Genomic DNA, 24,958 nt, shown 5'->3' with positions numbered 1-24,958 from the left:
GAGATGCAGAGAAAGTGACGTGGAAATTCTCATATATTTACTTAGACTTTATTATTTACAAATTAAATTACACAGCAGCTTTACATGGCATGAGATGGCAAAAAAGGAGAGAAAAGAGAGGAGGAAGCTGGCTCCCAGAGATTCTAGGCCACCTCCACCTCCACCACTTGTGCGTATGTAGCAAAGTCTTCAGTGCTGCCTCCACCCAGTTCCTGGATCAGGTCTTAGAACACAGATGTAAGTTGGGTTCTGGCTCTGACAGTCCTAGAGCCACCAGGGCTCCCACTAGCAGTTTCTTCACAGGTGTTGGGGGTGAGTGTGAAGGCATCAGCTGCAGGAACAAAGGTTAATGCCAGCTGGTGGGATGTTCTATCCCTTCACCCCATCCCCATCCAGTCTAAAGGACTCACTTTGTCTAGGCGATGGCGACAAATGAGGCCATTGGAATTCAGGAAGAAGGTGGAATAGGCATCATAAGTCCTGGTGAAGGGATAAAGAAAGGCTTACTGAGGGAGGTGACTGATCGCAAAGTTTAATTCAAGCATTTGTTTAAACCAGTAGTTGCTAAATTTTGCTACACACTAGATCACTTGGAGAACTCTGAAAAGTCCTGATTGCCGAGGCTGTACCCTGTCCCACTTAAATCAGAATGTCTGGCACCAATATTTTTTAAAGATCCTTAGATGATTCCACCATGCAGCAAACTTTGAGGACCACTGGTTTGGGCTGAGCCTAACAATTTCTTGAGATTCTACTCTCTGCCAGAAACTTACCAAATACTCTACCTAGGGTTGCGAGGCTCAACTTATTACACAGGAATTTTCATTTGTTCAATAAATATTTGAATGCCTACTATGTACCACACAATGTACATGAAGAAACCCGAGTTTAGAGGTTTCCTTACGCTCAGTCCCTATTTCTGTATATTAAAGTAGACTAAAACGAAATCCCTGCCCTCAAGAAAAAGCTTGCAGTCAAGTCAGAGTAGATCAAGGATTGTCTGGAAGACTAGACCATCAGAGTCCTAAAGTAGGATTAGGAAACTGACTGGATCTTTTCTCTTACTGGTAAAGCTCTTCCTTGTCACGCTTGTAGAAACGCAGGAAAAGCATGTGGATGGGCAGCCCCACAAGCCGCCAGCGGGCTTGCAGGGTCCAATTCTCTGGGTGGCGGGTCAGCTGTAGAACCTCCAACCGAAGTTGTGCAAAATAGTTCCAGGCCAGAAAGCGGCAGAGGGTCAGTGACAGAATGTACCATGTTAGGCCCCTGTGAAGAAGGGATGGGAAAGCTATCTTATGATGGCATAATGAGAAAAACCTCACTGGCCTCTGGGGAATGGGAAACAGTTGTGAGAAGTAGCAGGACCTTCTCTGGTAAGTGAAAAAGGTCAAGTATAAAGCATTGGGTGGTTTTCTTTCCCAAGGCCCTACCCGTGCCTGGATTCTCACTTGGTGCGTATGTTCAGGATCTCATTGATGAATTCCACATCCGATGAGTAGAGAGTATAGTCGTGGGAGTGAAGGAAGAGATTGGGAAGCTAGGTGGAAGAAGAAGGCATCAGTCCAGTAGGAAAGAAATTATCCTATTTCTCAGTTTTCTCTTTTTGGTGCCTCTTTACTCCCCTCTGAAAGGAAATCTCATTCCATGTCTAACTTCCCTTAAATCAAAACTGAAGAACATCTCTTCCTTGGGAAATTACATAATACATATATTTGCCTGCCTCGTGATTTCAAGAAAATCCTCTATTTCCAAGTATTGCCTACATCCCTTCTCACTGTGGGTGAAGCCCACTTTCAGGCTGACTTACCTCGTGTCTCAGTCTCTCATACATGATAGCCAGGTGCTCCTCCATACTCGGATCTCCTGATGGCGTGGCAGGGGAAGGGCAAGAGGTCCCAGGGGCTTGGAAAGGTATCAAAGCCCCAGGATAGGGGCAGGGAGGTCCCTCAAATAGGCTCCTAAGCCCATCCAAGCAGCCGCTATGCATCTCAGGTCCTGGTCCCTCCTCTCCCTTTCCTGGAGGGAGAACCACCCATGGTGAGCTGAGGGCCTGGATCTGAGGGAGAGGGAGGGGGGGAGCTCGGGGAAGCAACCAGATAGGAGGGGGTGGGAGTGGGGGAGACCAGAAAATAGAAGATGGAGAAGTGGTTGTTGTGGAGTGGGGCCAAAGTGGAGGAAATGGTAGAGCCCGTGGAGAAAGCTGGTCCTAAGGAGGAAGAATAAAAGGAAAAAAGGTAAGAATCTAGCTGCCTGATACCCCCGCATCTAAACTCTGTTCATTAATATGCTTCCAATCCTGCTCCTCCTGACAGGAGAGAGAAAATTATTAGAGGAAAATGGGATGAATTCACCTCTACTGAAAACAGGAGGAAAGAGTTTCCTGTGACACAGGTACCAGTACTTCCCCCAAAACAGTACACTTGTTTAAGATCCTAACACTGTTTTGGGGGCAATTCCACCTCTCTTACAGGAAGAATCATAATATATTTTTTGAAAAAAGAACGAGTAACAGATTTTCGCTTACTGTGGATGAAATAACGTAGCCTGTAAGGGAACTCCACCAAGCAGTGTGTAACAGAAAAAAAACATCCAACTGGAAGTAGGAGACATTTCTCTGAGCTCCGATTACATTGTGACACCTTAGGCATTCTCATTACCTATGCCTATCTCTTATAAATGTCTTCTTATAAACGAGGACGATGAAGCCACACTGAGTTATTATGAGGACTATATGACCTAATAAATGTAAATAAAACTCCGCGACCTGTAAAGTAGTATGTAGATGTAACCTACTATCATTTCGGGCCCCCCTATGACAGAAACAAGCCCAGGAGACCGTTAAAGGTCTCCAGACCTTTAACGAAGGTTAATGAAACCAGAGGGCTTCATTCCTCTGGTTTACCTACGCTTAAAGTGCGATGAGTGGGAGGCCACTCATAGGCCTAGACCAAGTCTCTCCGCTCTCAAGGAACCCCCCCCCGGGGGGGGGGTCTCACTACCGGGAAGGCTGGCGGGCCGTGCAGGTACCTCTGTCCCCAAAGGTGTCCCTGAGGCACCGTCTCCGCCGGGGGCGTGGCCATCTTGCCCACCCTGGAGCTGGGGCCCGAGCCCAGTCCAGCCGGGCCGGCCTTTCTGCCAGGACCGCTATCCGGGTGGAAGATGCGCGAGCTGCAAAGCGCGGCCCCTAGGTCTGTCCAGTCGGGACTTGGAAACTCCCGGGGCAGCTCCGCGGCCGGGCTGCGAACCTCTCCACCCACTGCCCTTCAAATCACCTCCAGGCACAGGTAACCGCAGAAGCTGGGACGAAATGCGGCCTCGCCCCGCCGTCCCAGCTTCAATCCAACCTGCACAACCCAGACCCGGGAGAACCAACATCCCGTGTACGCCACCGATGGCGGCGCAACCCTCCAATCCTCGCGACCCCTCTCCCCTCCATGCACCGCCCAGCCCAGGTGAAAAGGGGCGGTAGGACGCCACTGCGCCTGCGCGGACGGGGCGCGCGCTCCGCCCTACGCGCCGGCTCTGAGGAGGGTCTCACCCCGCCCCCTCCTCTCCCCGGGTTTCCTCTTTGCTCTCACCTGGGGGCGAGCCTGGTAGGTACGGAGGCAAGGGCCGAGACGCCGGGCCGCCCCCCGGCTGGGCTGATACATGATCTTCCGGGAGCGGAGACAGCGCCTCCCGTGTCCGGCCTCTTCACAGGGGTGAGCGCGCCCTGGAGCCGGTTTCTTGAAGGGGAAAGGAGGTGGGGGGGTGGGGGGGCTGAGAGGAGGGAAACGAAGATGTTGCGCGCTTGCGCACTGCAGCGGATTCCAGGGAAGCGGTGAGGCACTTTGTCTGCACTAAGTGCGCCTGCGCTCGCCTGTTCTTGAGGCTGCCTCAGAGCGCTTGCGCAGTAAACTAGCGTTCAGGGGAACACAGCTGCCTCACGTGCGGCGCTTACGCAAAAGTCTGGGCGATGATAGGCCTGAACCAGGTGCAACAAAGAACGAGGGGTGGGACTGAAATAACGACAATCAAGTTTTTTAGTAGCTCTCGTGATAAAAATAAACTTTTATTGCTCTGGTTAAAAATAAAATACAAATGACTTGGCACTGGTAAGAAAAGCTGTTGAATGAATGAAAGAATTAATGAATAAATATTTCCATTATGAGGGAGGGCTTTGTTTGGCTACCTCCTGTAGTGAGAAATTATACTGATTTTGAAGGTGTGAGAAAGGGTTTCCGTCACCAAGGCCTAGTGCTGCGACGGTCCTGCAAGTTTCGAATGAACCTGGCGTTGAACATGTCCCCACCCATTGTCCAGGACTGAGCTGGTAGGGTCTGGGCCTGTGGAGGAACTGTGTGCATGAGTTCCTCCCCAGACCCATCCTGTGACAAGACCTGCTCCTCGCTGGCAGACCTGGTAGGTGAGAGGGAGATGGAAGGTGAATTACTGGGGTACTAGAGTGGCAATTAAGATCAGGGGCTCTTCAAGGTCTGGCCCTAATGTAGAGTAGGATACATGATGGAGTGAGTATGAGGCTGAAACCATTAGTGCTATGTGTCCAAATCTGAAACCCCTTAGTGCCAAAGTAAGCACGAGTTGAACCTATGGGGAAAGAGGGTTTAAGGATGTTAGGTGGAACAATTTATGGGAGGAGCTGGTGTTCAAAGGAGAAAGTAGCAGACAGTGATGTTAGGAAAGGAGTCAGAAGTGGTGGGAAGCTGGTAGAGGAAGGGCTCAGACCTCACCTATTCTGTGTTTCCTGTTCCCCTTGCTTCCACTCTTGATTGCCTGTGGAAACACCAGGCATGTCATGGGAAGGCTGGAGTAGGTAGTGAATATGGTCTACTTGGTTTGAGGATAAGGAAGGATGAATACTTACCTGTATTGGGGGATGAGGAACTCAATCCCCCATGGCGGCTGTAGCAGCAGCTTTGGGCTACCAGCCCTGGGGGAGCCCCCTTGTAGAAGAAATGGGAGATGATGGGGAAGAGGCTACAGGAAGAAAGATAAGTGGGTTTGGAGGGGGGAATCAGAGAAGAGAAAGGAAAGGAATAGTACAGGATAAAGACAAAGGGGTAATTACCATTCCTATGGGGTTTTAATCTAATCTATGCTTCAGAAAAGGGTAGGGAGCTCATTTTATACCCCAAGATTTTTTGGAACAGTCCTAGTTTGCTGTAGTCTTAGTTCTAGTTGAGGTAGTGTGTTAAAAATAAGGCTAAATGTGATTCGAGTTATGTCAGAAAACCAGAATCACATATAGGCAAAAAAAATTGTTAGACCAGATGCCCTGGTGTTTGGTTTAGAAAACATGGTTATTTTAATTATAGGATATGTCAGACCAGAGGGAAATAGGGAGTGACAAGGCTTAATTTAGGAGGAAAAGAAACTGTACGGAGAGAGGTCCAAGGGTGGGAGAGGGGCAGGAAACCAGAATGGGAAGAGGAATCCAGGGAACAGTCAGGAGGCAATGAGCAGGTCCCAGAGATGTTGGCAGATCTTGACATCTCAGCAATGGCTGGCCTATGCAAAAGGGTAGAAGTCACTGGGGAGAGCTGGAGGTTTCTGGAGGGAATGGGAGAGTAGATCCAGAAGCCTACCCAGAGGATCCAGTGACTACATGGACAGGAGAAGGAACCTGCAGAAGATCCAGTAGATCTCAGAGGTAAGGAAGATGAGAGGCACAGAGGTCCAGAGATCCCAAGGAAAAAAAAAACAGGTGACACACAAACGAGGCTGAGACCTGAAGTTTGGGTTTTTTGTTTGTTTGTTTGTTTTTTTTTTTGATTTTTCTTTCATTGAAAATGTCCATTTAAAAAACACAAAAGAATGCAGTTTATTCAAACAACAGTGAGAAGGGGAAGGAAAAGGAGTGAGTTGGGAGAGAGGGAGATCCTGCTCCCAAGTACTGGGATGGGGGAACACACTGGGAGTAACCTGATCTACCACACATTCAGAAGGTAGGGAGGGGGAAGGATGTTCCATACCCTGGGTATGGAGCAGGGAAGGTTCTTGCTATGGAAGAAAGAAAGGAAGGCCAGAGGAAGAGTTCCTCCATCATCTCAAGACAACCTCACCAGACAGGCATTTATCAGCATCTAGCTACTGGGGAGGGATGTATACAAGGGGGGATCCCAGGAGCTAACAGATACTTGAGACTCAGGGCCTATCTTCTGAAACATGGCTAAGAGTGATCACAGGGTGCTCAACAGGATCTGCTGCCAAGAAACAAACTCCCTCACAGTATCTGGATCTGGGGGACGTGATGGTATCTTTAGAAGTGTGGGGAGTCTAGAGCCTCAAAGCAGACATCAGCTTGGGGGTTCCCAATACATACACAAAACATGGGGAGATTTAGAGTTTGGCAAAGTTGAGTGGATCCCTTTGGGGAGCTGGTAAGACCCTGTCCTAGATCACTGAGCTGCTCTGAAGCAGAGCTCATTAGTTGGCTTCAGCAGGCTGAGAAGATAAATGTGGTAGGCAGCACAAAGCAGTATTAGAGCCACCAGTAACACTGTGGAAGGACTATGGGATTTATTCCATGGATAAGACTCCTTAAAAGTTTCCCTGGCAGAGGAAGCCCTTGGACCTTCCTTGGTGTTCTAGGGTCTAACACAGCAAGCAAAAGTGTGCTTCTCTGGATAATCAGTATGAGCCACCCAATCAATGGATCTGGCAGCAAATCAGGCTGTCTGTGGGAGTGTTCGCAGCCCACTTAGGAAGAAGGCAGAAAAGCTACAAAGTATTTGGCCATGTAGGACCCTGACAACACTGTTGCCCAAGAAAGTGGAAGAGGGAATCCTATGAGCTCTGTCAGGTTCCACTGAACCCTGGGGACTACAATGGAAGAGTGGGTCTGGGGTTCTCAGGGAGAGGGGGCTCTGCCCATCCCGGGTCTCCACGGGAGGGGAAGGGGTAGCTGTCTGTCAGTATCGACTCTCATCAGAGCGGGGAAGGGAGCTGAGGAAGGGTGTTATGGACAGGAGAAAGAGAAAGGGAGAGGGAAAATGGGGGAGAGAGAAAAACAGAAAGCAAAGTCAGAAGTGAAGAGAAAGCTAGGGAGAGAAATCAATGAGATGCCCACTCCACCTGTTAAGATGGGCTGCTGCCATATAAAGCACTAACATGGGGCCAGTGGCTCCCCAATATGTCAGAGACACTGCATCTTCCCAGTAAGTATTAAACCAAGATTTCCCCAATTTGACTCCATTTCCCCACCCAATGGATCTGTGTTTTTCCTTCCTCCTGTCTCTCACTTTAAAACTAGAGTCCCTAGATTCCGTATAAAGTACTATTCTGCTCCTTCGTTTATTTCTATACCACTCCTACCACTCCATACCACTCTGTTCCAATATATTCTTATCAAAAGGTTTCAGGCCTCTCCAATCCACATGTCCTACTGCTTCACATCTCTGGTGGATTCAAACTGCCCTTTGCCATTTCTAACAACCTCTCTGACAGTTTTGAGGCTCCCTAACCTTCCCTAACTCCTATTACCTGGTGCGGCGACGCTGGGCTGGACTGCCCCCAGGGTCGGTAGCAAGCAGAAGGCGGGCAGTAGGGTGTGGAGGGCAGAGGCGAAGGGAACGCAGCAGCTCCTGCTCTGGCACAAAGGGGCGGAGGGGACCCCGTTCTGGTGAGTTTCCCAGGCTGCTGGAGCGGGGGGGTGGGTGAACTGGAGGCGTAGCACGGCGAGGGGCCCTGTTTAGGGGCCAAGGAGGCTCCACAGCTACCTTCAGAACTGGCAAGAGGGAAAATACCACAACAGAGAAAGAAGAAAAAAAAGAGGGAAGAGAGTGATGACAGCAAAGATTTGGGTAGAAAAAAGAGAAATCAGAGCCTTTAGAGAGAACTAATCCTTCCCCTGGATTAAGGTCCCCAAGCCCAGCCACCCTACCCCAGTCTTACATTCTCGGTCACTAGAGGAATATGGCTTAATGTCTCCCTCTGCTCTCTTGGGTGGCAGCTTTCTTGCTGGAGCTGTCAGTGAAGAAGACACAGGCAAAGCAAGCATTAGGAGACATACCCTGCACCCCTCCTCCCAGCCACTACCCCCATGACCCCAAACCTCTACTCCCTGACACCACAGTTCTTCCCAGGGAAGGAGAGTTCAGCTCCATCACAGAAGCAGCTCTGTGGCAATGCCTTCACACCAAGAGGGAATTCAAGGAAAATGTTGGAGCATTTTTGAGGGGAGCCAGAAGGAGTAGGTCAAATGCAGAGTTGGGGGAAAAGTTCCAGGGGGAGACTCTGGGGCCTGGGTGATGCAGGAGAAGGATGGCTAAGGGAGGTGAGCTCTTACTGTCAGTGGGTGCTGTCAGGCCCCCCTGGGATTCTGGGGCAGTGGAATGGTCCCAGCTGGGCCAACGAGGACCCCAGGTCCCTCTAGATGAGACGGACAAAGCCCTTGGTTAATCAGGATTGCTTTGGAGAGGTTGGGGTGGGGCAGAACCTCTCCTTCTGGCGCAAAAATAGGACAAAACTTAAGCTTTTTTTAGGAAAAACAAAAGTTTGAGGAGAAAACAAAGACATCTGGAGTTAGCAGAGTAAATGGGAGGCTAACATATTATCCAAAGCTCTACTTTCCACCCCCTTACTTTCCTATTTGCTCCCTCCCTTTCCCTTTCCAGAGGTTCTCTATCATGTGTGGTAAATGAGAGACTTCTCAACAAATCCACTTAGGCTTTATCTGTGCTCTCCTCCCCTGTGGATATTGGTCCTCACTGTCCTTGTTGGCTCTCACTCCCTCTTACAGCCTGTAAGTCAGCAGGAGCTAGATGGAAGAAGCCTTGGCAAGCAAAGCAAGTCATGGATATGAATTGCCTCCCAGTGCCTGACACTGGTCGAAACTAATAACTGGTAACAGACTGTTCTTTGGGTGGCTGCTACTCCCTTTCCTGGCCATGGACGAGGTGAGAGCTAGCCACAAAACCAGATCAACAAGGGAGCACTTCTGTGCAAGCTGTGCTTCTCTACCTGTGGGAGGCAGTGAGGAAGAGTGAGGAGTGGGGCCCAAACTGGCAAGGAACATGTGTGTATGATGGAATGGGGAAGCTGGGCAGCATTTCAGTACCTCCTAGGTTTGGTTTCTCCAGATCAATTTCATTATTTGGTTGGAAATACTAAATTCTGAGCATTGTTTTTTAAAACTAATATATATTTAAACTTTGGACCATTTGTGTCACTATTCTATGATTGGAAATGGAAGGGCTGACTACACTTGTCTGTCCCTCACTGACTGACAGAAACCTGAGGGGTTTGCAAAGAAACGTGACTCTGGCCTATTTTGACGGACCTGAAGGGGCAAGAGACTCCATCAATACCAATCCTCAAACAGGCTCCCAGTGAACTCACTTGGTTAAAGTTCTAACAAACCTAAGATGCACTAAGCTCACAATGGCAATGGCAAATGGGTAACAATTGCCAGAGACTTCGGCTGCTTTAGAATTCTCCCAAATTGCCCATGATTGCACTATGCTCCCTGTGGCCTCCAGAGGAACTACCCACTATGGCCCTACAGTTCTACCCATTCACTGCAGCTTTACCAGCAGGTGTAGGATCAACCACAGCAGCACGAGAATGTCGAGATGCTCTCAGGGAGGGAGCAGGGGGCCCTGTGAGGAAGGAAGTGGTGGTGCCCCTCAGTGAGGGGGCCAATGGGATCAAGAATCCACCTCTTTCCTTCCCCTCACCCCAACTACTTGGCCAACACACACAAATTGAGAGAACTTACGGTGCTGATGGGCAAAGAAGCCTTCGAAGATCACAAAGTTGTTGACCTATAAGATGAAACAAGTGAAATATAGTTGTCCATTCAGCACTACCCGGGGACAGAACTTGTCCTAAAAAAACATAGTGGGAGGAACAAAAAGCCAGCCTTCCTGTCCTTGTTGACAGAATCAGTCAAAAACTCAAACCCTGATAAGCTGATCCTAAAAGTTGATATGGAATTATAAAAGATCTCAAATAGCCAAGACAATCTTGGAGGATTCACACTTCCTGATTTCAAAACTTTCTACAAGGTATGGTAATCAAAATGGTATGGAAGAGGCCTAAAGATGGACAGAGAGAGAGACCATTGGAATGAATAGAGTCCAGAAATAAACCCATGTGTTTATGGTCAATTTTCAACAAGGATGCCAAGATGATTCAATGCAAGGAAAAGCAGCTTTTTAAACAAATGGTGCTTGGCACTCTGGAAGGTTCCTCAAAAAGTTAAAAATAGAACTACACTGCGATCCAGCAATTGCACCATTAGGTATTTACCCAAAGGATATAAAAACACAGATTCAAAAGGGAACATGCACCCCGATGTTTATAGCAGCACTATCAACAAAAGTCCAACTATGTAAAGAGTCCGTGTGTGTGTGTGTGTGTGTGAGAGAAATGGTATATCTATAATGGAATATTACTAAGCCATAAAAAAGGATGAAATCTTGCCATTTGCAGTGACATGGATGGAGCTAGAATGTATTATGCTAAGTGAAATAAGTCAGAGAAAGACAAATACCTTATGATTTCACTCATATGTGGAACTTAAGAAATGAAACAAATGAACATATGAGATGGGGGAACAAACTGTAAGAGACTCTTTTGCTTTTTAATTTTTTTAAGCTTTATTTTTTTTGAGAGAGAGAGAGAAAGCATAAGCAGGGGGGCGGGAAGAGAGAGGGAGACAGAATCCCAAGCAGGGTCTGTGCTGTCAGTGCTGGAATTCACGAACCATGAGATCATGACCTGAGCGAAAATCAAGAGTCGGACGCTTAGCTGACTGAGTCACCCAGGTGCCTCAAGAGACCTTAAAGATAGAGAACAAACTGAGGGTTGATGGAGAGAGGTAAGTGGGGGATGGGCTACATGGGTGATGGTTATTAAGGAGGGCACTTGTTATGATGAGCACCAGGCATTGTATGTAAGTGATGAATTGCTGAATTTTGCTCCTGAAACCAATATTGCACTGTATGTTAACTACAATTTGAATAAAAATTTGAAAAGGAAAAAACAAAACAAAACAAAAAACGGTGCTTGGACAACTGAATATTCACATGCAAGATACTGAATGTAGGCCTACACCTCACACTAGACAAAAATAACTTCAACTGGGTCAAAGATCTCAATTTCTTTTTTAATTTTTTAAAGTTTATGTATGTATGTATGTATGTATGTATGTAGTCTCTGCATCCAACATGGGGTTCAACTCACAGCCTAGAGACCAAGCATTGCATGCTCTTCTGACTGAGCCAGCGAGGTGCCCCAAAGATTTAATTGTTAAGAGCTAAAACTATGAAACTCTTAAAAGGAAACATAGGGAATAATATTCATGACCTGGATTAGACAATTGTTTCTTAAATATGACACCAAAGCATAAGAAAGCAAAGAAAAAAATTAATTGGACTTCATCAAAAGCAAAACCTTTTGTACTTCCAAAGACACAATTAAGAAAATGCAAAGGTGGGACACACCTGTGTGGCTCAGTTGGTTAAGTGTCCAACTCTTGGTTTCAGCTCAGGTCATTGTCTCCTGGTGTTTGAGTTAGAGCCCTGAATCAGGCTCTGCGGCTGGCAGCATGAAACCCGCTTGGGATTCTCTCTCTCTCCCTCTCTCTGGCCCTCCCCTGCTTGTGCTCTGTCTCTCTCAAAATAAGTAAACTTAAAAAGGAAGGAAGGAAGGAAGGAAGGAAGGAAGGAAGGAAGGAAGGAAGGAAGGAAGGAAGAAAGGAAGGAAGGAAGAAAAAAATGAAAAAACTCACAGAATAGAAAAATATTTGCAAATCATACATCTGATAAGAGTGTTATATCTAGAATATATAAAGAACACTTAACAACTCAAGAACAAAGAACACAATTTAAGGGAGGGTGTAAATGGGTGGCTCAGTCAGTTAAGCGTCCAACTTCAGCTCAGGTCATGAACTCATGGTTTGTGAGTTTAAGCCCCACGTTGGGCTCTGTACTGACAGCTCAGAGCCTAAAGCCTGCTTGGGATCCTGTGTCTCCTGCTCTCTCTGACCCTCCCCCCTCTCACGCTCTGTCTCTCTCTCTCAAAAATAAACATTAAAAAAAATTTAAAAAAAGAACACAATTTAAAAATGGGACTTGATATTGGACTTGGAATAAACATTTCTCTGAAGATAAGCAAATGGCCAATAAACATTTGAAAAGATGCAGATCTGCATTAGTCATCAAGAAGATGCAAATCAAAACTGCAAAGAGATAACAGTGCATAGCCACTAGGATGACAAATGTTAGTAAGGATAATGAGAACTTGGAATACTGTATATTGCTGGTAGAAGATGTAAAATGTTGCAGTCATTGTGGAAAAACATCTTGTCAGTTCCTCAAACAGATAAAGAATTACCATTTGACCCAGCAATTCTACTCTTAGGCATATACCTAAAAGAACTATAAAGATATGTGCAAACACAATCTTGCCCACAAATATTCACAGCAGTATTATTCATAATAACCAAAAAGTAGAAACAACCAAATCTGAATCAGCTGATAAATGGATAAACAATGATAAACTGATAAACAAAATACGATATATCCAAATAATTGAGTATTATTCACCCATAAAAAGTGATGACGTACCAATACATGCTACAACGGATGAACCCTCTGAAAACATTATGCTAAGTGAAAGCCAAACACAAAGGCCACATATCGTATAATTCCATTTATATAAAATGTACAGAATAAGCAAATCCACAGAGTAAATTACTGGTTGACAAAGGCTGGGGAAAGGGGAATGGGAAGTGACTGCTTAATGAGTTCTGGGTTTCTCTTTGTCATAGAAATGGTCTAGAATTAGCAGGAATAATCACACAACATTGTGAAAATACTAAAAATCACTAAACTGTATATTTTAGATAGTTAAAACAGTGCATTTTATCTCAAAAACAAAAAACCCATACCCTACTTTTTAGTTCTCCCAGGACCCAAGCAAATGGGAAAGACAGCACACAAAACATCAGGGAAGATGAGGCATCCCGAACTGTCAAAACAAAAACTTAAACATTCACACACATTAACAAGACCAAATAGTTTAAGTATATAAACAATGAGAAAAACTAAGAATTAAGCAGGGTTCAAATGGGTGGAATTGTTAAGAGAAGACATGCTGGAGGACAGGGTGCCAATTGACCATTTTAGAGTTATTTTGTCAAACCACATTCAATTTGACCTTCACAACAATCCTTGTAGTCATAATGTTAAAGAAGAATAAAAAGGCTTGGAAACATGGCCTGCCGAAAGCCAAGTAGCTAACAAGTGACACAGCCAGGACTTAAGCCCCAGAATCTTGATTCTAGCTGCAGCATTTCGGCCAGGAATATAGTGTAGTCATAAAGAGTGGCCAATAGCTGGGATGCCTGGGTAGCTCAGTTGGTTAAGCATCTGACTTTGGCTCAGGTCATTATCTCACAGTTCATGGGTTCTAGCCCCATGTCAGGCTCTGTGCTGACAGGTCAAAGCCTGGAGGCTGCTTCAGATTCTGTGTCTCCTCTCTCTGCCCCTCCCCTGCTCACACTTTGTGTGTGTCTCTCTCTCCCTCAAAAATAAATAAAAAATTTAAAAAAAAAAGAGTGGGCATTGGGTTCACGTTATTGCCACTTATTAGCTGTGTGAACTTGGTCAAGTTGCTCATCTGTATAAACCCCTAAGTGGGGTCAATAAAAGCACCCATCTCAAAGAGAGGTACAAAGATCAACTAAGATGATGCATGTAGACAGCACACAGAGCTCATGAATCATTATTTACATAATTATACTCTACAATGCTTTGGTCTACAGGTTACCTTGGTATGCCCAATATGGTATGCTCCTCCCACCACTCTCCACTGCCTCTTAATGGAACAAAGTATTAGGGGAGGACATTCTAAATATAAATAGATCCTGCCTATCTCCTGCCTTGACCCTGTCTACAGGCCCACCCTCCTACTCCAGCAATAATTATTGCACATGCACAGCATTCCTGCCACACCATACTGCCTGTAGTACCCTAAAAGGTATCTGAATACCTATCTGCTTGTGCTCATGCTGGTTCCTCTATAGGAAATGCACTTTAGCCTGCCTACTTCTGTCCCCATGACATTCAGCTTTCACGATTAAACTAAGTCAAGCCTTCCTTTACCCAACCCCCACCCCAAGGTAGCACTCACCACCATGTCTTTATGCCTTCTTCTGTAAGTACATCAATCAAATCATGTTAGTGGATTGTCCATGCTCCTATCCAAAGCTAACTTGTCAACCCAATCCCAACCCCTCCTGCCCATTCAATGACATTGCTTCTGCAATTCTCCCTATGTTCTGACATCACATTTTCTATTAAGTCATTCTTATATTGCTGGTTCTTCCAAACGGAAACTGTCAACCCTGTCTTAATCCACTTTCCCCTCTAGCTCTTGCTCTATTTCTTTGTTCCCCTTAAAGCAGCATTTATGGCCTATTCTTGCCCTCTCCACTTCCTGGCTTCTCAATCTCCTTAAACCCAATCCATCCAGGCTTCTACCCACCACTACACCAAAACCCCTTGTCAGGATCACCAGTGGCCTCAGGCAGCTAAATACAACAGTCACCTCTCAGGCCTCTTCTGACCTCACTAATCAGCAGCATTTGACTCAGTAAGCCATTTCTTCCTCCTGGAAATGTTTTCTTCATTAGTCTTCCAGGTCACCCTACCTACCTGTAAATTTTCATCTACTTCACTAGTCGCTCCTTGGTCACATGTGCTGGTTCTTCTCCTCCTCTGGTGACACCCCTTAAAAGAGTGCTTGGGGTACCTGGGTTGAACACCTGATTCTTGGTTTCAGCTCAGGTTGTGATCTCATGGCTCATGGGACCAAGCCCCACAGTAGGCTCTGCACTGACAGTGTGGAGCCTGCTTGGGATCTTGGGATTCTCTCTCCCTCTCTCTTTGCCCCTCCCCCACTCACAGCTCTGTCTCTCTCAAAGTAAATAAACTTAAAAAAAAAAAAAGAAGTGCTCAATGGCTCAAGTCCTTGAACCACTTTTCTTTCTATTCTCACTCCTTGGTGATCTCCTCCTATCTCATCGCTTTCAACACCCTATGTATGCTGAGACCTTTCTATTCCAAATCTCTTCTGTGGACTCCAAAGAAGTACCCAACTGTCAACTCAACCTAGGATTAACAAAATCAAAATGGACTCCTACCATTTCCCTCCAAAGCTGCTCCACCTACCATCTCGGTTAAGCAAATTTCTTTTTTTAAAAAAAAAAATTTTTTTTTTTTAACGTTTTATTTATTTTTGAGACAGAGAGAGACAGAGCATGAACAGGGGAGGGTCAGCGAGAGGGAGACACAGAATCTGAAACAGGCTCCAGGCTCTGAGCTGTCAGCACAGAGCCCGACGTGGGGCTCGAACTCACGGACCGCGAGATCATGACCTGAGCCGAAGTCGGCCGCCCAACCGACTGAGCCACCCAGGCGCCCCTAGGTTAAGCAAATTTCATCTGTCCAATGCCTCAGGCCGAGTGTGGGATCATCCTTAACTCCTTCTTTCTCTTTCTCCACAGATCATCTATTAGGATAGCTTATTTAACTTCAAAATATTTAAAATCTGACCACCCTTTACCCTCTCTAATGCTACCACCTTGGTTTCAGCCCCACCATTTTCCATCAGGATTGTTGCTTCCTCACTAGTCTGCTTGCTTATATCCTTGCTCCCCTATTGCTATTCTTAATAACCAAAGTGGTCTCGTTAAATCAGATTGTATCATGTCTCTGCTCAAACTCCTATGATGACTCTCCTTTTTTCACTTAGAGCAAAAGCCAAAGCCTTTGCAATACCTGTAAGGTCTGAAATGTTCTTCCTCCCCCTTGCTACTTGATCCACCACACTCCCATTCACTCAAACTGCTCTAGCCACACCAGCCAATTCATTCTCATTCAGGCACATTCTATCTCATGGACTTTGCACTAGCCATTCCTTCTGCCTGGATGCCCTCTCTCCAGATATTACCTGGCTCTTATTCTCACTTCCTTTAAGTTACTGCTCAAATGGCACTTTCTCAGGGAGGCCTTCCCTGATTATCCCATTTAAAATTTTTGAAGCTTACTTATTTTTCAAGAGAGAGTGAGCAGGGGAGCGAGCAGAGAGAGAGAGACTCCCAAGCAGCCAAGTACAGAGCCCAATGCTGGGTTTGAACTCACAAACTGTGAGATCATGACCTGAGCCAAAACCAAGGTGCCCCTGATTATCCTATTTAAACTTGCAACCCCATGAACTCCCATCCCCACAATGGTACTTGCAAGCCTTCTCAGTGGCTCTCCTCTTTCCAGAGCACTTATCATCAACCATACTACATAGTCATTTGTTACGGTTGTTTCCCCAACGAGAATATAAACTGCACAAGGGCAGAGACTTTTTTGTCTGTTTTGTTGAGTAAGGTATTCCTAGTGTGCAAAACAGTGTCAAGTGCCCAATAAATATTTGTTAAATGAATGGATAGCATTAGTACATTGTATCATATTTACTTATACACAAACCACCTTCCCTATTAGGCCAAAACTCCTCCAAAACAAGGAATATATATTACTCTGGGCCTTAATAAATATTGATTGAGTAAAGGCCTGTGTAAAAACGAGGTGAAAACTGGCTATGTTTGGGGCACAAACATATTATTGGGTATACAGAACAGCCAATAACGAAAAATCAAAATACATGAAAGTGAATAGCTGCAGAATGAGAGATGGTACCATAAAAAAATGGGCGGGGGGGGGGGGGGAGCCGGGGGAGAAGAGGTTAGCTACGCAGAATAAATCCTATATAATGGGTAATAAGGAATGCATGGAAGATGCCATTTCGTTGCCCCCAAATAATAAATACATTCAATGGGAATGTTCAATGAGGATCTACCCTCTGAAGCCTCTAACCTGTGGGACTGTGGTCTCCAGGTTGTAATGTTTATTCAGGAACTTAAGCAGCTTCTGTGATGGTCGGTCAATGGCCAGTTGGTGTGGTTCAACCCGCTCCTTCTGCAAAGACAGGAGACTCAGGGTAGGAGAAGGTTGGGGGAAAGCATGCCAAGAGGAACCCAGCAGCCTGGGAAGGGGATAGGAGGATATGGGAATGTGGCAGGGAGGAGGGTGGAAGTCAGGGCCTTTGGGAGGGGTCAGGGCAAAGGGGCCTTTGATCTCTATTTTGGATGGACTAGTGAAAAGCTAAATGACACCTGCAACATATAGTGGAAGAGTTCTCGTCCATGGCCATGGCGTTGAAGTGACTCATGGATGTAAAAGTCCAGAATGCAAAGTGGTTCTACCTCATTGTGAGCCTCACGATCATCCTAAGAGGTAAAGAACAAATATCTTTTAGGACAGACATCGTTGCCCCCTCCCAACATCCAGCCCTTTTATTCTCAAAAGCCAAGGCATGTGAACTCTCAGCTTCCAGTAACACTCACCAGTACAAAGAGTTTCTTGTATCCAACTTTCAGGAAGCCAATAATGGCTCCTTTTCCAGCTCTGCAGGATGGGAAGAATAATGAAACAAGCTAGTAGCATCTATTGGGAGAGTCAAAAAAGGGAGAGGGGCTGGAGTTGGAAGGAATAAAATATGGGATGGAAGGGCATTTGGCACTTACGGTCGCGCTGAAGTGTCTTTGAGCACATACATAACATGGCGGTTACTCTGCATCCTTGATGCACTGGTGATGGGAGCAGGAAGATGCTGGGCCTGCCGGGAAGATGAAGACAGACTTTCTGCAAGTCCATTCCCAAGGACCTAGGCCTCTCTTATCTACTGGCCCCAGAGAGATTCCCCCCACCCCGCCCTTTTCTCCATCTAAAGACTCCCCAGTACCTTGGCAGAAGCCTTGCCCAGTTCATCTACAATGGTCATAATTTGCTGTTGCAGGTCAACACTACAGAAAGAAAGAAAGAGTCAGATACTTACTGAATTAGAGGATCCTGGTAACATTGGCCACAACCTCAATCCAGGTTCAGCACTTAAGACTCTCTGACTTTACCTTTCCAATCTGATTTTCCACCCCACCTTTCTGGAACCCAAGCTTTTGCCACACCTCTTTTCAATACAGTACACTCCTTCCCTGAGGTTATTGTGGGGAAGCCGGAAGGGCTTTGGTTAGAACAAATCAGGCCTAAGAGTGAAAGGTCACAGATGCAAGTGGCGACCAACTCCACCAGGTCTAGGGTCAAAGGTCACCAAAGGGCAAGCCAGGACCACAAAAGGCAGGGCCACTATTCCGTGAAAAGGGGGCGTGGTGCCTGGACCATTTTTTGAGAGAAATTAGGAGAGAAGGGCCTTGGGGCGAATTTGAGATGTCACCGGGCCGGCGTTGTGGTTCCGGGTCGCCGAGCTGGGGGTCGCAGGTGCTGGTCCAGCACCGTGATCCGCTCCGGCAGCAGGGCGTCCACATCGAAAGAGAACTCCATGGCCCATTGTGCGTGGACAGACCCGCCCCGCGACACGTCACTTCCGCTCCTCCTCGAAGGAGGTGGAGGGGAGGAAGTGCTTCTGGGAACCCTTATTTCCTGGCAGTGGAGGGGCTCAGGACCCGCCTCTAGGGGCAGCACGAGCTTCCTGGCAGCCAGCCCTGGAGAAGCCGTTCTGCCCAGGCCAGTCAGTCCCTTAGCAATGCCACTCCCCTACCCCACATCCCACATAGCTAGGGCCATAGCAATGCATTTTTCCTAGCCTAAAGACCCATTCTCCAACCCTTTAACATACCACCCCGCCACACAGCTGGTATGGTGGGAACACTAACACAGAGTTGGGCACAGGAGGCCAGAAAGGTGATCATCACCTAATGGCCCAACTGCTCATTTCTGGTGGCTCCTGGTTCCAAGAGTCACTGGCTGGTCTGGTGCAAGCTTCACCCCTCCCCTCCCCACAGCAGCACCCATTCCCCCCACACAAATGGCATTAATCTGAAACTCAGACCATAAACAGAGATATAGCTTTATTGTGGAAAGTTGAGTTAGCAGAAGTCTGAAGCAGTAACAGAATGTTTAGCCTATTTACAATATATAGGGGTTGGGGTTTCCCATACACATCTGTCCTGCCCTCCCTAAGCCTCAAATGTATTTTTTCCCTTCAACAACACAGTCATTTCTTTTCTCAGGCCCTGGGCCTGCCACTGGCCACAAACAGACACAAGTCTCCAGAGTCAAATCCCATCATGCAATTTTTAGGCACTATCTCTTAATCCCTTCCCAAGATACAGCTCCTACAGAGCACTCTGGGGGCTCTCCTGCTCAGTGGAGGAGGCTTCAGCTGGGGTTGTGAGTGGCAATTCGGCCATTGACTCAGGTGGGGGACCACTCTCTTCTCGGAGATGACTCTGATAGAGGCGTCGAAGACGGGACAGCTCTCTCTCTGGTGGCTGTTTCCAGCTGTACCATGGGTACCAGGGGTCACCTGACACCAGGCTGGGCGCTGGTGGAGTAACACTCACAGCTCCATGAGAGGTACTGAAGTCAAGGTCCCGAGGTTCAACCTGAGGAATGTGGTACCTGAGGAGACCTAGGGGATTAAAAACAGAGAAAGTGAAGGAAGGAAGCAAGGAAGAGTAGTTCAGGTCAAGACAATAAATAAAATGACCTATAAAGGGAGGGAGGAACCAGTCAGAGCCACTGGGTACATTTATGCATGTTGTACACTGCACAAAGGCAACTGGACAAGGGGCAATGAGGACTGACATACTTACTGCCTGGGCTCTTGCCTGTCAAACCGTGCAGCTCTGCACCAGGACTATAAAGATGCACCTGCCCTAGCAGAGGTATACCTTTTTAAAATTTCTGCGAAGGTGTCATGGAGCCCAGGGCCAGAGATTTATACAAAGATCCCCTATGATTTATCTCTGGCATTGAGACCAATAGTTAGGGAAGAGAAAGGAAAGAGGAAGAATAAGGGAATAGGACAAGGACAAGGTAAAAGATTCAGGAGAGGGAAAAAGGGACCAGTGGAGTGCTGAAAGGAGATTTTTTGGGAAGAGCACGTTGGGTACCACCTTTTCAGATCGGTAGCATTTATATCCGCCCTCCAGCCCTAAATCACCTTCTTTATGGCACAAAACTGCACTGTGCCCCTTATGCTCACCATGATCCCTGGCTTTCTGGATGGCCTGGGTCAACTTCTTGTGTTGCTTCATACAGACCCCTGGAGGGAGAAAGAGAGAGAACCTGGTGCTTGTTCCGAAAAGCACAGTAAATAAAGTATATAACTACTTCTATATGATGATAAAGAGCTGGGTTTGAAAAAGTTGCTCTAATAATCCCAGTTCTCTGACCCCTCAATGGGCCTCAGTTTCCCCATCTATCCAATGGAAAGAATCCCCCCTTTCTGAGAGCTGAGATGAAGACTCTAAGAGGATCTAGCCACCACAGAAAAGCCATTTGATGGTAAAGCCTCCAAGACAGCAGAACAATATTCAAAGGGCAAGTATGGTTGATTAAAGATTTAGATTGGACAATCCACAAAGAATGAGTCAATAAAGCAAGAAAGGGGGGTGCCTAGATGGCTCAATCTGTTAAACATCTGACTTGATTTTGGCTTAGGTCACGTTCTCACAGTTCTTGAAATCAAGCCCCGCATGAGGCTCTGCGCTGAACATGGAAGTCTGCTTGGGATTCTCTCTCTCTCCCTCTCTCTCTCTGCCCCCCCACCCCCACTCACTCTTGCTTTCTCTCAAAGAAAATAAATAAACCTAAACAAAATATAAAGGAAGAAAGGTTTCCAGATCTGGAGAAGGTGATCTGAGAGAGTAGCAAAATAGTCCCTTTAACTTTCTATAGCTTGACTATAAATGCTCCTCTTTAAAACTCCCTGACAAACCAAACTCCACTGATCATGCTGCCTTCCCCAAAATGGTGGATTCAGATTAGTTTTGCAAATTTATCTTGCTTTAGAGCAGGGGTTGGCAAAATTTTTGTGGTGGGCCACATAAATTTCAGGCTCTGCAGGTCCTACAGTCTCTGTCTCAGCTACTCAACTCTGCCATTGTAGTTTGAAAGCAGTTGTTGACAACATGAAAATAAATGGGAACAGCAGTGAGCCAGATTTGGGCAGTGACCATCGTTAAGGAATGGATGTAATCTTGCATTGTTAGGATTACAATTCCAAATTTGAGAGAGTTAGAGCTAATTGGATTGTCGATGACAAAAAGAACTTACATGCAGTCAATTTATCAGTCATCTCCGAGAAGAGAGTGGTCCCCCACCTGAGCCAATCAATGCTCAAGGTGCCCCTCACAAACCCAGCTGAAGCCTCCATCGAGCAGGAGAGCCCCCAGAGTGCTCTGTAGGAGCTGTATCCTGGGAAGGGATTAAGAGATAGTGCCTAAAAATTGCACGATGGGATTTCACTCTGGAGACTTGTGTCTGTTTGTGACCAATGACAGTCAATTTTTGTAAAAGCAGAGACTCTACAGAAAGGAGATAATCACCACGACTTATCTTTTAAGAGCTCTGTTGAGATAGTTTACTTACATTGGTACTTGCTTATATTTTTTGTCCACATATAATTGCTTTAGCATGTGAATATTCCCATTAAGGCAGGATTTCCAAACACGTTCAATCAATGTTTTTTATGCCATACGTAGGAACCACCAAATACCTGTTGTGTGACTGAATAAACAAGAAGTGCTCCAAGGAAAAGTTATTCTGGTGGTGACAGGAATGATGGGCTAACCTGTGTACGGAGCATGAAAGATGACACCCGTGTGGGCGCAGACAAATTGTTCCAAGAGCTTCAGGTTCTGTGGGAGGAAAGTGGTGGGGAAACATGAGACGGCAGGGAGAGCACCAAGACCTTGAGAGACTGGAAGTGCACAATCTGTACACGTGTGCACAGACACCCTTAACTCCTCTGTGTCTCTTCAGGTGTTACCCTCCTTCTAGCCCCATCACTTTGCTAAACACATTCTTAAAAACTCTAGCAAACGTTTCCCCTTTCTTGACCTTGCAACCATTTTATGTGCACACTCTACATTCTGTCACTGAGACTTACATAGAATCCTCTCCCGCAGGGGTTAGGTTCTAAAATCAGCCTTTCATGCAAAACAAATTGGGGATAGTCAGTTGGCAATCCATGAAATCACCCAGAAATATGTGTTGTAATGCACACGTGTAAAATATTAATGTACACAACAGCATACTATGTATAACATATACATTTACTAAGAACAATTTTATAGTCTTAATTGTGTTACGATGCCTGTTGGCCAGCAGGTCAATCAACAGGAGATGACACCCAAGGAAAAAAGTAGATACGTGTGTGGAGTAAAAGAGCAAGCAGAATCATCTGAACTATTCAACCTATAACCTGTGTCTCTTCCTCGGTCACGTAATGGCTTCTAAACTGTATACAACTGCTTATGTTCTCTTTTTATAACCAACTGTACACAGTTGAAATTGAGATATTATCTATCTATTGGACCCTTCCACAACTGTGTCTGAAGGGACCTGAGAGCAGTCAGACACCCCCATCTGCTTACTGATACACGAATTTCCTCCAACTCCCTTGATGACCATTCAGCTTCTGCTCTAATGCCTTCACTGCAAGCTCAGAATAACATTTTTCCCATTTTTTCCCCATATTTTTATATGGTTTTTTTAACTCTTTAGGGAGGAAATTCTGTCCTGGCAATAAAGGCTTTTTGAAAAATAATTAGACTCTGTATCTTGCTTCATGTATCTGCTCTCCAGCCCCAAGTCTCAGCAGGCCATCACACAACATGACAACAATAAAACAAAAACAAACACATGCACAGAAAAAAACTAGCCCAATCTACTTGCCAATAATTGTGATGGATACAAATGAACCTTTGGGTATTGCTCTCCCATTAGAAACAGGTATTCTTCTGGCCTTACAATGTAAACTGTAAATTTCACATATAAGAGATGAAGCTTTTTAGTATGATCCACAATAGAGAACAAGAGGCTGGAGAGAGGAATGTTTTTCTGTTACTAGAAAGTCAATGCAAAATAAACTATAACAGTACTACATTATGAAGAAGAGTGGGACACCTATGGTAATCTCTTTAGCACTATGAAGAAACTCCAAGTCCTTACTCTGAAGAAAAGATTCCCCTTACCCTAAAGTCAACATGCAGCTTGGGATCCCGGCAGATGGGGCAGGGATTCCCAGCAACTTTGTCTCTACGCTGTGGAGAGAGAAAACTGGTAAGTGAAGATGTTCAAAGTCCTATGAGAAAAAGTACTGCTGCCATGGTCACTATGGCCTCCATCCACACTCTACATCCCATCCGTGTACCACCTTCAGAAACTCACAATACAGGTCTTTCGAGTTCGCTGAGGGGGTATGCCACCTTTGTGGTTTCGACGGTAGTCAGCCCACACAGGGCGAGAACCATAGCGATTCTGGTATTCTGAAATGAAAAACCACACAAGTTATTTCTGGGGGGGGGTGGGTAATAGAAATGTCTCTGTCCACTTATTTCAGACCGCTGTGATCCTCCCCTTTCCCATTTAGAGGTACCTTCTGAGTCCAGATATTTCCAGGGTTCATTCTTATAAGGGGTTATGGGATCTAGGGGCAAAGAATCATCCTCAGGCAGGGCTTTGGTGCAAAGAGTCTGGAGGGGAACCTATAAAAAGAGGGCCAAAAAAATCAGAAAAAGAGCTCAAGGAAAGGACCTGATTGTCTCACTGCCCACATGTTAGCAGAAGGGGAATTCATGTCCACTGTATTAATGGAATATAGTAAGAATATACAGAGAAAGTAGCATTTTTGTTAGGGTAAAATTGGTATCATCAACCACTATTCCTGTCTCTGACTGGACCCTGAAGGAAAAGCTAATATGAGAGGGTAACTAGGTTAAGTGACTGGGAAGCAGGCGTATTTGAGAAGACACCTATGATATAGTCGTGCTTTTGAGAATGTACTGAGTCTAGTGGAGGAAAGTGAGAAGAAAGGAAAAGGGATAATGTCTAACTTCTTGGAAGGAAGATGCCTGGCAGGGAGAGGATGCATATGACAGGGCAATCTCCAACTCAATCCAATCCTGGATCATGAAATTGCCCAGTCTTAAAAAAGTTGAAGGTCAACATTCCATAGGTCAGAACAAACTTGAGTCCTAACGCTTGCTTTAAAGCTACCAAAGCTGTTATTAACTCCGTGGTGACCCCCTGTCACCAGTCTTCAGTCCCACTTTAGGGAGTGGCAGCTGTGCAAGCCTTTCTATCTCACCCTGCCCTACCAAGAACCTACCGTGCCCTACCAAGAACTTCCAGTGTGGTGAGTACATGAGGCTGGAGGGAAACCTCAATCCAAAGGACTGAGTTAAGGTCTCATGTATGCTCTGATTAAAATAATAATAATAATAACAATAATAAAATAATTTAGTGAGAGAAAGCGGAGAAATTGGTCCCCAGGTCTTGAGAACGTATCCTGGCTTTACCGGGAGATACCACAGCAGGTAAAAGTTAGTCTCCCTCAACCCAAGATCACTCTAGAGAATCAGATTTAAACACCATACGCATACTTAAGAGCTGGTTGTGTATGACCAAGAGATCCAATCTTTTACCTAGTTCTTTAGCCGCGATGGTAACGGGAAAAGAATGATATCTAACCCGGGCTCTTTGCCCTGGGCTAAAGATTAAAAAGCCGCGCAGCACTGAAAAGGGTGAGAAGGAAAGGGTGGTGGAAGCAGTGTTGCCTAGCCGGCCAAGGCATAAGCACTTGGGAGGGTCTCCGCTCCTGGATTCCCAGCAATAACCTAGAGAAAGTATAACTAAGTTGCGGTTGTGCAAAGTGTGCTCCAAGGAGTTACCTGAACTCCGTGGGCACCTCTGAAGGGCGAAAGGTTAAGAAGGCGCCTCAGCAACGAACACGATAGGGACGCCGCCATCTTGACGTACGCCCAAGGCTCGAAAGGCGACTGCGCATGCTCCAAGAAACTGACTACGGTAGGGCCAAGGGCTAGACCGCAGTGCGGGAGGCGGCCCCGCACTTGCGTCAGGACGGAAGCGTAAAA

The 24,958-nt window shown here is 46.1% G+C and overlaps 3 protein-coding genes across 12 annotated transcripts; all 3 read right to left on the bottom strand.

The window, feature by feature from the left end:
* Positions 1-32: 32 nt before the first annotated feature.
* Positions 33-3,875, bottom strand: CB2H6orf136 (chromosome B2 C6orf136 homolog). Of its 4 annotated transcripts, none has more exons than XM_042985896.1 (7): positions 3,273-3,540; positions 3,028-3,168; positions 1,808-2,016; positions 1,449-1,537; positions 1,066-1,266; positions 411-480; positions 33-331 (listed from the first exon to the last, which is right to left on the bottom strand). In XM_042985896.1, the coding sequence occupies exons 1-7, from the start codon at positions 3,373-3,375 to the stop codon at positions 218-220; spliced, it is 927 nt and encodes a 308-aa protein (XP_042841830.1). In that variant the 5' UTR covers positions 3,376-3,540; the 3' UTR covers positions 33-217. The 4 variants fall into 4 exon arrangements, with proteins under 4 accessions (XP_042841830.1, XP_042841829.1, XP_007090661.1 ...); XM_042985895.1 differs by lacking the exon at positions 3,028-3,168 and having other exon boundaries at positions 1,808-2,206; positions 3,273-3,297; positions 3,345-3,526; XM_007090599.3 differs by lacking the exons at positions 3,028-3,168; positions 3,273-3,540 and adding an exon at positions 3,579-3,875 and having other exon boundaries at positions 1,808-2,206.
* A 108-nt stretch (positions 3,876-3,983) lies between these two features.
* Positions 3,984-18,411, bottom strand: ATAT1 (alpha tubulin acetyltransferase 1). Of its 6 annotated transcripts, none has more exons than XM_042985892.1 (13): positions 18,289-18,411; positions 17,803-17,863; positions 17,585-17,676; positions 17,405-17,465; positions 17,174-17,287; positions 16,875-16,976; positions 9,719-9,764; positions 9,531-9,599; positions 7,894-7,965; positions 7,483-7,726; positions 4,865-4,977; positions 4,731-4,773; positions 3,984-4,398 (listed from the first exon to the last, which is right to left on the bottom strand). In XM_042985892.1, exons 1-13 carry the CDS (start codon positions 18,393-18,395, stop codon positions 4,224-4,226), a joined length of 1,299 nt encoding a protein of 432 aa, XP_042841826.1. In that variant the 5' UTR covers positions 18,396-18,411; the 3' UTR covers positions 3,984-4,223. The 6 variants fall into 6 exon arrangements, with proteins under 6 accessions (XP_042841826.1, XP_007090662.1, XP_042841827.1 ...); XM_007090600.3 differs by having other exon boundaries at positions 3,985-4,398; positions 4,865-4,944; XM_042985893.1 differs by lacking the exon at positions 9,531-9,599 and having other exon boundaries at positions 3,985-4,398.
* Positions 18,412-18,907: 496 nt separating this feature from the next.
* MRPS18B (mitochondrial ribosomal protein S18B) lies at positions 18,908-24,952 on the bottom strand. Of its 2 annotated transcripts, XM_007090608.3 has the most exons (7): positions 24,755-24,952; positions 23,461-23,569; positions 23,253-23,350; positions 23,057-23,125; positions 21,652-21,718; positions 20,062-20,121; positions 18,908-19,485 (listed from the first exon to the last, which is right to left on the bottom strand). In XM_007090608.3, the coding sequence occupies exons 1-7, from the start codon at positions 24,830-24,832 to the stop codon at positions 19,190-19,192; spliced, it is 777 nt and encodes a 258-aa protein (XP_007090670.1). In that variant the 5' UTR covers positions 24,833-24,952; the 3' UTR covers positions 18,908-19,189. The 2 variants fall into 2 exon arrangements, with proteins under 2 accessions (XP_007090670.1, XP_042841832.1); XM_042985898.1 differs by lacking the exon at positions 23,057-23,125.
* Positions 24,953-24,958: the final 6 nt, after the last annotated feature.

The sequence above is a fragment of the Panthera tigris genome, chromosome B2 (assembly GCF_018350195.1).
Source record: "Panthera tigris isolate Pti1 chromosome B2, P.tigris_Pti1_mat1.1, whole genome shotgun sequence".
Lineage (NCBI taxonomy): Eukaryota > Metazoa > Chordata > Mammalia > Carnivora > Felidae > Panthera > Panthera tigris.
The sequence above is the reverse complement of the archived record's forward strand: the minus strand, read 5'-3'. Positions and strand labels throughout refer to the sequence as shown.